This window comes from Mustelus asterias, chromosome 9 (genome assembly GCF_964213995.1).
Source record: "Mustelus asterias chromosome 9, sMusAst1.hap1.1, whole genome shotgun sequence".
NCBI classification, from domain to species: domain Eukaryota; kingdom Metazoa; phylum Chordata; class Chondrichthyes; order Carcharhiniformes; family Triakidae; genus Mustelus; species Mustelus asterias.
In genome coordinates this window covers 90,988,773-91,001,300 of record NC_135809.1, presented here as the reverse complement: position 1 = coordinate 91,001,300, position 12,528 = coordinate 90,988,773, and the positions used below count along the sequence as shown (strand labels likewise).

The 12,528-nt window shown below is 42.9% G+C and overlaps 1 protein-coding gene across 2 annotated transcripts in view; it reads left to right on the top strand.

Moving 5' to 3' along the window:
- The window catches only part of gtf2h1 (general transcription factor IIH, polypeptide 1), a 62,325-nt gene that overhangs the window by 23,119 nt on the left and 26,678 nt on the right, over positions 1 to 12,528 (top strand). For both annotated transcript variants that reach the window (XM_078220516.1, XM_078220517.1), the window contains exons 5-8: positions 909 to 1,071; positions 4,037 to 4,130; positions 4,278 to 4,427; positions 6,953 to 7,032. In XM_078220516.1, coding sequence (XP_078076642.1) covers positions 909 to 1,071; positions 4,037 to 4,130; positions 4,278 to 4,427; positions 6,953 to 7,032 — 487 coding nt within the window. The remainder of the gene's footprint in view (positions 1 to 908; positions 1,072 to 4,036; positions 4,131 to 4,277; positions 4,428 to 6,952; positions 7,033 to 12,528) is intronic.

Sequence of the window (12,528 nt, the reverse complement as noted above, 5' to 3'; positions counted from 1 at the left end):
TTTAGTTCAGTTTTGCTTACTTAGCCAGGAAAGCAGTTGCTGTGGTTGCTTTCACTTCCTTGCACTAAATGTGGGCTAATTGGCCAGAGTTTTTGGTCCTTAATGGATATTTGGTGATCCTTGTTGGAAAGTGTGCATGTGTAAATGTTACAGTAAGAAGTCTCACAACACCAGGTTAAAGTCCAATAGGTTATTTGGAATGACAAGCTTTCAGAGCGCAGCTCCTTCATCAGGGAAGACTCACCTGATGAAGGAGCAGCGCTCCAAAAGCTCGTGATTCCAAATAAACCTGTTGGACTTTTAACCTGGTGCTGAGACTTCTTACTATGCACACCATAGTCCAATGCCGGCATCTCCACAACGTGTAAATGTTGTGCATTGTCAGACTTTGGATAAACTGATGCTTCTCATGATTTAGGCTCACATCTACTTGATGGCCACTTGGGCAAAGTACCAAACAGTAGCTATGTCTGCAGCAAATACACTCCACACACAACCACATGACCTACGATTAGCTTACTTTTGGTATTGTGAATGACAGAAAAATATGTCATGTATAGTTTAGTAAATGAATGCAGAATCGACTAACCAGAATCTCTGAATTAACAGTGTGCAATAGGTGCTATTAATTTGCCCTTTCAATTTGAGAAAATCCAGGTTTCAAAGTAATTTTTAGGATAAAATATCTGCACTCTGAGGTATTGATGGCCCAGTTCGAGTTCTTTGCTCAACCTCCTATCTGATAGTTGAGTCTTGGGTTCTGGAGTTTGGGAGTTACCAGTGATGATTGTAAAATTCTGTCTTGGCACTAGGTAACAAATAAACCCAAAAAATGAACAATCTTCCAGTGTTGTATCCAAACACTGTCATCCATTTATATTCTGAATTCCTGTGTTTCTGTATGCTAGAATGCTTCAGGAGGATCCAGTTCTCTTTCAACTCTATAAAGACTTGGTAGTGAGCCAGGTAATCAGTGCCGAGGAATTCTGGGCTAACCGTCTGACTGGGAATTCCGTGGATAACTCTGCGTCCGGTAACAAGCAGGATATTGGAATCTCTGCTGCATTCCTGGTGAGGATTCATTGTGGGCCTAATATGCAAAAGCCCATTGCAAGCTTTATGTCAGTTATCTTTGCATATTGTATGCTGTTTGGTGATAATACAAGAGACGGACAGAACGGGTAAATGTCTTTCTGCATCAAGGAATTATAAAAGAATAGGGAAATTTACCAGGAGAACAAATTTAAAAGCTTTGTATCTAAATGTACAAAGTATTCGGAACAAAATTAATGAGTTAACGGTGCAAATAGAAACAAAAGGGTCTGATTTGGTGGCGATTACTGAGACATGGTTACAAGGAGACCAGGTCTGGGAATTGAATACCCAAGGGTACTCAGCATTTTGGAAAGGAGGTGGTGTACTTTGCTGGTGAAGAAAGAGATCAGTGCTGTAATGAGAAATGACATAAGCACGGGATATCAAGATGTGGAATCAGTCTGGGTGGAAATAAGAAATAGCAAAGGAAAGAAGTACTTGTATAGGGCACAGTATAAATCAGGAAATACTGGGAGCTTGCAAGAAAGGCAATAATCATGGGTGATTTTAATATGCACATAGATTGGAAAAATCAAATTGGCAAGGATAGCCTTGAAGCAGAGTTCATTGAATGTATTAGAGATTGTTTCTTGGAACAGTGTGTTGCGGAATCAACCAGGGAGCAGGCTACTCTGGATTTGGTATTGTGTAATGAGGAGTGATTAATTGATAACCTCATAGTTAAGGATCCTCTAGGGAGTAGTGACCTTTGGGGTGAGAAAGTGGAATCCCACACTAGCGTTCTGGAATTAAAGAAAATTACATTGGCATGAGGACAGATTTGGTCCAAGTAGAGTGGGCAGGAAGGCTAAAAGGTAGGACAGTGGATGAGCAGTGGCAGTTGTTTAAGGAGATACTCAAGTCCTCACAAGTAAAATATATCCCAGTGAGGAAGAAAGATGGTAAGGGGGTAAAAAAACATCCATGGCTAAACAAGGAGGTCAAGGACAATATAAAGACAAAAGCTAAGGTATACCATATTGCAAAGGCCAGTGGCAGGCTGGAAGATTGGGAAACTTTCAAACATAAACAAAGGGATACTAAAAAGGTAATATGATGTGGAGTTGGCGGTGTTGGACTGGGGTAGGCACTGTAAGTCGTCTTACAATACCAGATTCATAGAATCATAGAAATCCTACAGTGCAGAAAGAGGCCATTTGGCCCATCGAGTCTGCACCGACCACAATTCCACCCAGGCCCTACCCCCATATCCCTACATATTTACTCACTAATCCCTCTAACCTATGCATCTCAGGACACTAAGGGGCAATTTTAGCATGGCCAATCAACCTAACCCGCACATCTTTGGACTGTGGGAGGAAACCGGAGCACCCGGAGGAAACCCACGCAGACACGAGGAGAATGTGCAAACTTCTCACAGACAGTGACCCAAGCGGTGAATCGAACCCAGGTCCCTGGAGCTGTGAAGCAGCAGTGCTAACCACTGTGCTACTGTGCCGCCCACGGCTAAAGTCCAACAGGTTTATTTGGTAGCATGAGCTTTTGGAGTGCCGCTCCTTCATCAGGTGAGTGCTACCAAAGGTGGGATCAGGTGAGTGGGATAAATGGATTTTTTTCTGGATGGCAAGAAGTAACTAGTGGGGTGCCACAGGGTTCGGTCCTTGGGCCCCAGCTATTTACAATTTATATTAAATTGTATACAGGGAATGAAGGCTCTATAGCCAAATTTGCAGATGACACAAAAATAGGCAGGACTGTGAGTTGCAATGAGGAAATAAGAACCTTACAAATGGATATAGATAGGTTCGGAGAGAGAGCCAAAATGTGGCAGATGGAGTTTAACGTGGATAAGTGTGAGGTCATGCATTTTGGTCAGAAAAATGGGAAGGCGACTTATTGTCTAAATGGGGGCAGACTTTGTGGTGCTCCGGAGCAGAGGGATCTGAGTGTCCTCGTTCGTGAGTCGCAGAAAACTAGCATGCAGTTACAGCAGTAATAAAGAAAGTGAATGGAATGTTGGCATTTATAGCTAAAGGAATAGAATATAAAGATAAGGAAGTTTTGTTGCAACTATACAAGGCATTGGTGAGGCCTCACCTGGAGTATTGTGCACAGTTTTGATCCCCTTGAGGAAAGGTGTAGTGGCATTGGAGGCAGTTCACAGGCGGTTCACTAGATTGATTCCAGAGATGAGGGGTTTATTGTATGAAGAGAGATTGAACAGTTTAGGCCTATACTCTCTGGAATTTAGAAGAATGAGGGGAGATCAAATTGAGGTATACAAGATGCTAAAAGGTATGGATAAAGTAGACGTAGAGCGGGTGCTTCCGCTGGTGGGGCATTCTAGGATGAGAGATCATAGTCTTAGGATAAGGGGTAGCGAATTTAAAACAGAGCTGAGGACAAACTACTTCTCTCAAAGGATTGTGAATCTGGAATTTGCTACCCCAAAGTGCGGTGAATGCTGCGACAGTGAGTAAATTTAAGGAGGACTTAGACAGATTTTTAATTGGCAATGGGTTGAAGGGTAATGGGGATGAAGAGCATATCAGCCATGATCGAATGGCGGACCAAACTGGAGGGCAGAATAGCCTAATTCTGCTCCTATAACTCATGAACTTAGCTTGTTTTCTACATGTTTGATTTATGATCATGACTAATGGAGAAGTATTATTATTCTTCCTAATGTTCCTAATAATTCAACACTGGTGAAGGAAAAACTACATTTATTAGTAAACCAATATATATGTATGTGTGCTTAGATTGCAGGGGGAAGTTCCAGGAGAGTGTGATAGTGTCAGTGAAGGGGAGAGAATACAGGTGTACTGAGGCTGGGAGTCTGGGTATGAAGTGTCTGCAGAGGCTGACTGCTTTTTTATAGAAATTTATTTTTTCATAAGTTTAAATGCAGTTTGAAGTAACCACTTATTCTTGTATACTGCAATATCTGAAATGTAATTGTTTCCTGCTTTCCTCACAGGCGGACATCCGGCCACAGACCGATGGCTGTAATGGCCTCAGGTATAATCTGACCTCTGACATCATTGAATCAATTTTTAGGACCTATCCTGCAGGTGAGTGCAACATCAGCAGAAAGCTTATGAATTTGGATAGGACAAATAGTGAGCTATGGGCAACATGTCTGCTGGTAAGCAGTCTGTATAGAACAGTCACCATTTTTGACCCAGATGATTGTGTGATACTCTTACTTTGTTTGACAGTGAAACAGAAGTATGCAGAGAATGTTCCTCACAATATGACAGAGAAGGAATTCTGGACTCGCTTCTTTCAGTCCCACTACTTCCATAGGGACAGGATCAACGCTGGCTCTAAGGATCTCTTCTCTGAGTGTGCCAGGATTGATGAGAAAGGTGAGCCTTAAATTCAAAGCAGAAACTTCAGTAGATGCAAATATGGAGAGTAAATGGATCTGCACATACATAAAATAGGATAAGTTTTTTATTATTCATCCGTGGGAAGTGTGCTTCTCTGGCAAGGCTAACATTTATTGTCCATCCCTAATTTCTCTTGAGAAAGTGGTGTGAGTCACTATCTTGACCCATGTTGTGTGGCTGCATCCTCAATGCTGTCAGGAAGGGAATTCCAGGATTTTGACCCAATGACATTAAAGAAATGGCAATTATATTTCCAATTCGGGAGATCTGACATGGAGGGAAACTTGCAATTAGTAGTGTTCCCATTGGTAGTGTTCCCTTGTTTTTCTAGGTGGTGGTGTCAAATGGATTTGGAAGATGCTGGTGAATTGTTGAAGTGTATCTTGTACGTGGTACACAATGCAGACACTGTTTGCTGGTTGGAAATGGAGTGAACATTGAATGGAGTGGTGGATGGGGTGCTGCTCAAGCAGACATTGTGCCTCGAATGGTGTTGAGCTTCTTGAGTGTTGTTGGAGCTGCACTTATCCAAGCTAGTGGGGAGTATTCCGTCACACTCCTAACTGTGATTTGTAAATGGTGCACAGGCTTTGGGGAGTCTTGAGGTGAGGTTACTCACTGCAGAATTCCCAGCCTCTGACCTGATCTTGCTACTCCACCTGCATTTTTAGTCAATGGTAACCCACCCCAGGATGTTGATGGCAGATTAAACAATGGTAATGCTGCTGAATGTCAAGATGCTGGTGTTGGACTGGGGTGGGCTCAGTAAAAAGCCTCACAATGCCAGGTCAAAGTCCAACAGGTTTATTTGGAATCACGAGCTTTCAGAGCGCTGCTCCTTCAACATAGAAACCCTACAGTGCAGAAGGAGGCCATTCGGCCCATCGAGTCTGCACCGACCACAATCCCACCCAGGCCCTACCCCCACATATTTACCCGCTAATCCCTCTAACCTACACATCAACAGGTGAGAGGAGAGGTAGATTTCACAAACGCGGCATATATAGACAAAGACCTAATTGCAAGATAATGGCTGGAATGCGAGCCTTTACAGGTATTGAAGTCTCTTTACAGGTATAGACTGTGCGAGTGGAGAGAGGGATAATCATAGGTTAAAGAGGTGTGAATTGTCTCAAGCCAGGACAATTAGTAGGATTTTGCAAGCCCAGGCCAAATGGTGGGGATTACATATAGTGTGACATGAACCCAAGATCCTGGTTGAGGCCATCCTCATGTGTGAGGAACTTGGCTATCAGTTTCTGCTCAGCGATTCTGTGTTGTCGTGTGCCTTGAAGGCTGCCTTGGAGAACACTTAACCAAAGATTGGAGGCTGAATGCCCTTGACTGCTGAAGTATTCCCCGACTGGAAGGGAACACTCCTGCCTGGTGATTGTTGCAAGGTGTCCGTTCATCCGTTGTCGTAACGTCTGCATGGTCTCGCCAATGTACCACGCCTCGGGACATCCTTTCCTGCAGCGTATCAGGTAGACAACGTTGGCCGAGTCGCATGAGTATGTACCTGGTGGGTGGTGTTCTCACGTGTGATGGTGGTATCCATGTTGATGATCCGGCACGTCTTGCAGAGGTTGCCGTGGCAGGGTTGTGTGGTGTCTGTTCTCCTGAAGGCTGGGTAGTTTGCTGCGAACAATAGTCTGTTTGAGGATGCACGGTTGTTTGAAGGCAAGTAATGGGGGTGTGGGGATGGCCGTGGCGAGATGTTCGTCTTTTTCGATGACATGTTGAAGGCTCCGAAGAAGATGTCGTCGTTTCTCCGCTCCGCAGAAGTATTAGATGACGAAGGGTACTCTGTCAGCATGTCCCGTGTTTGTCTTCTGAGGAGGTCGGTGCGGTTTTTCGCTGTGGCGCGTCAAAACTGTCAATCGATGAGTGGAGTGTCATATCCTGTTCTTATGAGGGCATTTTTCAGCGTCTGTAGATGTCTATTGCATTCCTCCTCGTCTGAGCAGATCATGTGTATATGGAGGGCTTGTCCATAGGGGATGGCTTCTTTATCGTATTTAGGGTGGAAGCTGGCGAAGTGGAGCATTGTGAGGTTATCCGTGGGCTTGCGGTACAGTGAGGTGCTGAGGTGACCTTCCTTGATGGACGACTAGGGGATTTTCACAGTAACTTCATTGCAGTGTTAATGTAAACGTACTTGTGACTAATAAATAAGCTTTTACTTTACTTTATGTACAGGAACCCTAAACAATAGACTTAGCCTGGAATCAAATTATAACTGGTTGAAATTAGTAGAGACCTATTCCCTGAGCAGTTTTTGTCTACTGTAAAGTCTGAAACTTCCCATAGCAAGGTTTTTGTTGGTTTTATTTTCTCATCCACAAATGAGTTTGAATTATAGATCGGATGAAAACAGGTCAAATGTTACTTGATGCCTTGTGATTAACCTTTCATTTTTGTTACTTGAATGGTGCTCTGCAATACAGTGACGCCACTTGTGTTGTCTGAGAGGAGATGCTGTGATATTTTTCTCTGATCAGGTTTGAAGACACTGGTTAGTCAGGGAGTGAAGAACCCTCTGGTGGATTTGACATCGCTGGAGGATAAATCATTGGGTGAGGTGAGCATTACTTTGTGCCAGTGGTTCAACAGGGCATGTGAATAATGTGTTTGCTGTACCATGCAATCCAACACTTAAACAGCGGGTACTTCAGTGTTTAAGTAATTTGGCAGTGAGCAGTATAACAAGTAGAGAGGAAGGCAGTCAGCAGCTGTGCAACCAACTACCCTTGTCCTAACAATAACAGCATTGAGACCAATTTGTGTGGTTCCAAACCTTGATTCCATGTTCTTTCCTTTTCATGGTGGCAGGCAATTATTTGCTCAGAGGCCACTCTTGAGAGTGGGTCTACATCTGCAATTAATCTGCTGAACCATTGGGATGAGTGGGGGTACAGTGAGACAAAAAGATTTAGTGTAGGCTCCATAGGAAGAAGAGGCAGTACTATAGGACCAAAGCAACAATTAAAATTCTACTTTGGGCTATTTAATTGCATGGCTGCTCATGGAAACTATCATATCCAAGTGAATGGAAGACAACTGAAGTGGCAAAACAAGAAAGAAAAATTCCGAACATATGCCTAAAATAGCCAGCATACTTAGCATTGTAGCTGATACTTACACTAATAGTCCGAGTTAATTGCTTGACATAGAATCTGCTTGCAATGAGAATGAATGATATAAATTGTGGGGACTGTAAAAATATGTTTTTTTAAAAAGTGTGCGAGTGACTAATATTCAAGTTTCACAATATAGTCTATCAAGTTCAACATCACCATTCTCTCCCATAAATGGATCCTGTCTCCCTAGGGATTCCAACATGCTGCTGGTTAGCTTCCCATCTTCCACCCTCCATAAATTTGTCATCTAAAATTCTGCAGCCTATATCCTAACTTGCGACAAGTCTCATTCACCCATCACTCTTGTGCTTATTTACCTACATTGGTTCCCAGTCTGGCAATGCCTGTATTTTAATATTTTTATCCTTGTTTGCAAATCCATTCATGGCATCACTTCCCTCTCTGTAACACCTCGTAGCACCACAACCCTAGGGGATCTTTGTGCTCCTCCAAACCTAGTATCTTGCATGTCTCCATCATTCTTGGCTGTGCCTTCTGCTGCAAGGCACTAAAGTCTGGAAACCCTTCCCTAAACCTCCTTGTCCTTTAAGATGCTCTGTAAAACCTACCTCTTAGATCGAGCTTTTGGTCACCCATTGTAATATCATCCTACAAAATCTCTTGGGACTTTTATTACTAGAACAGCCACCACTCATATTTATATAGCATCTTTAATGTAATTAAATCATCCAAGGTGCCTCATAGGAGCGTTAGCAAAATTGAATTCCAAGCTCCAAATGAGATATCGGGATAGATGTCCAAAATGTTGGGTTTCAGGAAGACCTTAAAGGAGGAGTGATTGGTAGAGGTTTCAGGAGGAAATTCCAGAACCAAGGGCTTGGCTGCAAAAGGTATGGCCGCCAGTGATGGAGTGGTTAAAGTCAGGAATAGTAGAGGCCAGGATTGAAGCAGCATGGATATCTTGGAATGTTGTAGGGAGGGAGGAGATTATAGAGATAGGGACAGGTGAGTCCATTCAAAGATGTGGCAGCAGAGATGAGCATTTTAAACAAGCTGTTGCTTAACTAGAAACCAATGTAGGTAAGCAAACACAGAAGTGATAAGTGAAAGAGATATGATGCGAGTTAAGACATGAGCAGCGGAGTGTTGGATGACCCAATGTTTACAGAAGGTGGAAAGTGGGAGAATGGCCAAGAATGTATTGGAATGGGCGTGGATGAGTGTTTCAGTAGCAGATGAGTTCAGGCAGGAATAAAGTCGGGATTTGTTATGTAGATGGAAAAAGAACAAAGAAAATTACAGCACAGGAACAGGCCCTTCGGCCCTCCAAGGCTGCACCGACCATGCTGCTCGACTTGACTAAAACCCCCTACCCTTCCGGGGACCATAATCCCTCTATTCCCATCCTATTCATGTACTTGTCAAGACGCCCCTTAAAAGTCACTACCATATCCGCTTCCACTACCTCGCCCGGCAACGAGTTCCAGGCACCCATTACTCTGTGTGTAAAAAATCAGCCTCGTACATCTCTTTTAAACCTTGCCCCTCGCACCTTAAACCTATGCCCCCTAGTAATTGACTCTTCCACCCTGGGAAAAAGCTTCTGACTATCCACTCTGTCCATGCCTCTCATAATCTTGTAGACTTCTATTAGGTCTCTCCTCAACCTCCGTCGCTCCAGTGAGAACAAACCAAGTTTCTCCAACCTTTCCTCAAAGCTAATGCCCTCCATACCAGGCAATATCCTGGTAAATCTTTTCTGTACCCTCTCCAAAGCCTCCATATCCTTCTGGTAGTGTGGCGACCAGAATTGGACACTATATTCCAAGTGCGGCCTAACTAAGATTCTATAAAGCTGCAACATGACTTGCCAATTTTTAAACTCAATGCCCCGGCCGATGAAGGCAAGCATGCCATATGCCTTCTTGACTACCTTCTCCACCTGCATTGCCACTTTCAGTGACCTGTGTATCTGTACACCCAGATCCCTTTGCCTATGAATACTCTTAAAGGTTCTGCCATTTACTTATATTTCCTATCTGTATTAGACCTTCCAAAATGCATTACCTCACATTTGTCCGGAAGGTGGCCTTAGTTAAAGAAACTATATCAATGTAAGTTTGTTGTTGTTCAGTCATGGGATGTGAGTGCTGATTCAGTAAAGAAGAAATGGCAGTATATTTTCAGGTCAGGATTGTTTTGGATTTAAAAGTGAAGTTGCAGTTGGCTGTGTTCCCATCTGTGCATTACCTTGTTTTTCTATGTGGTAGAGGTTGCAGGTTTGTGAGGTGCTATCAAACCCTTGGTAAGTTCCTGCAGTGCATCTTGTAAATGGTGTACATACCACAGTGTTCATGGTGGAGGGAATAACTGTATAAGGTGATAACTGGGATACCGATGGGCTGCTTTTTCCTGAAACAGGTTGCCCTAGAGTGCTATTGGAGCTACAGTTATCCAGGCAGGTGGGGAGGATTCCATCACATTCTTGACCTGGGCCTTATAGATAGTGAAATTGTTTTTGGGGAGACATAATGTGAATTACTGACCAAATAATTCCCAACCCCTGACCTGCTCTTGTGACTGCAGTTTTTATGTGACTAGTACAGTTCAGGGTTCTGGTTAATGGTAACCACAGGAATTTGATGGCATGTGATTCAGCGAAAGCAATGACATTAAATATCATGGGGATATGGTTGAATTATTGCTTGTTGAGAGATGCCCATTGCCTGGCGTTTTGTGTGGTGTGAATGTTACATCCCAAGTCCGAATGTTGTCCAGTTCCTGCTGTATGTGGACATAGGCGGTCATTATTTGAGGAGTTACAAATGGGAGTGAACGTGCAATTATGAATGAACATTTCCACCCATGACCTTATGATGGAGGTTAGGTCACTGAAAAAGCAGCTGAAGGTGGATTGGTCTAGGACACTACTTTCCTGCAGTGATGTATTGAGTCTGAGATGATTGGCCTTCGTGAACCACTAGTGGAGAGTTATTCCCCCCTGATTTCCATTGACTTTAATTTTGCCAGAGATCTTTGATGCCACATTCGGCCAAATGCTGCCTTGATATCAGTGACTGTCGCTTTAACCTTGCCCTCTACGATTCAGCTCTTTTGTCCATGTTTAGATCATGGTTGTAATGAGGTTTGGAGCCGAGTGGCCCTGGCAGGACCCAAATTGAGAATCAGTGAGCAGGTTATAGCTAACTATGAGCTGTTTGTTATCACTGATGACACTTTTTATTACTTTGTTTAAAAAAAGACTGAAGGGATGCTAATTGTTCAGATTGGATTTTTTTTCTGTTTCTTTTTGGTCAAGATGTAGGTTACAGATAGGAGGGAGTGAGTTCAAACTATACTGATTCTTCCTCTTCCCACTTGTCCGTAAGCAGAAAGTGTTTTGATTTTTTTTTTGAATAAGCGGTGGTATATTTCCCACCCCTTGGTTTTTGTGTGATCCGATTTCTACCAATAACTCACAGCAAAGTCAAGTTAAGATTAACTCAGAAGATTAGTTTATTGCACACAAAATGCAAAAAAGAGTGTCTGCAACTTCCCACTCCGTATTCATACAGTAAAGGGAGGGACAGAGAAAAGGAATTAATATAGGATAAAAGCAAATTACTGCGAATGCTGGAACCTGAAACCAAAAGAGAAAATGCTGGGAATCTCAGCAGGTCTGGCTGCATCTGTAACGGGAGAAAAGAACTGACGTTTCGAGTCCAGATGACCCTTTCTAGCTTCCACTTTCTATGCCTTTTAGCTTTGACAAAGGGTCATCTGGACTCTCAACGTCAGCTTGTTTCTCTCCTTACAGATGCTGCCAGACCTGCTGAGATTTTTCAGCATTTTCTCTCTTGGTAGGAGTTAATATAGTGCAGGGACCGCAGAGGAAAATAATATTGCTTTACATGAGTTCCACAGTCTAAAATCAAAGCCCAATCAGGAATTCTTTCAGAGGTCAGCTTGCTGAAGACTGGTGCTTTTCTGGCGGTGTTGATGCTCCACCATGAAGTAGGCAGGCAGAGGCAGTTCTGTAGGTGATAGTTCAAAATTTTTCCAGCAGAGTAGGATTAGATTGGGGCCAGTTGTTCAACCTGTTTATCCAGTGTCTGGAAATTGGCTTTGTGTCCTGGATTGATCACGCCTCGGTCATTCCGGGTTGGAAGATATGTTATTTTTTGAGAGTCTGGTGTTCATGAAGTCATTGTCTCTAGACACACCAACTCCACTAACAACCGTGGCTTATCAAATACAAATGACCTTCATGTAGCTCTCTCTATGAAGTTGGTTTGTGTGGTTCCAGTTGATCTGTTAGAAACTTCTCCGACATAACGAGGTGTGACATTTCCAAAAACTGAGAAGTGAATTATTTTGTTCTTTTGAATTACAGAAGGTCAGCCATCTTCATTGGCTTCGTTCAGCAGAAAAGTCCAGGGTAAAATAAGAAATTACATTGAGGGTAACATTTTAAAAATGTTTATGCAGTATTGGATTCTGTTCTGTAACACATCTGGACAAATTTCCACTTTATTGGGTTGCTGTCAGTTCTGTAGCTGTACTGGAATCGCTTACCGAGAGACACAGCTAATTTCAGTGCAAAAGTCTACAGCTGGGATATTGACAGAGCCTGCAGCTTTTGCCATGTATGCTCAGCCATTTCTTGAAATCATGTGGAGTGAATTCAATTGGTTTCAGTCTGTTTTCTGTAATAATGGGGAACCTCAGAAGAAGGTCAAGATTAATCATTGCCTTGACATGTTTGGAGAAGATTGGTGCGAATGTTTCTGCCTAGTCTTTTCTACTTGCGTACAGTTTCTGCCATCATTGATGCTGGGATATTCATGGAGCCTGCTCTTTCTGTTAGTTATTTAATTGTGTATTGTCATTCATTGCTGAATGAATGGTCTCTTTCTGTGCCATAATGACTATTAACTGTTGAATCTGTGGATCTGATCTTTTAGTTTTGGGATCAT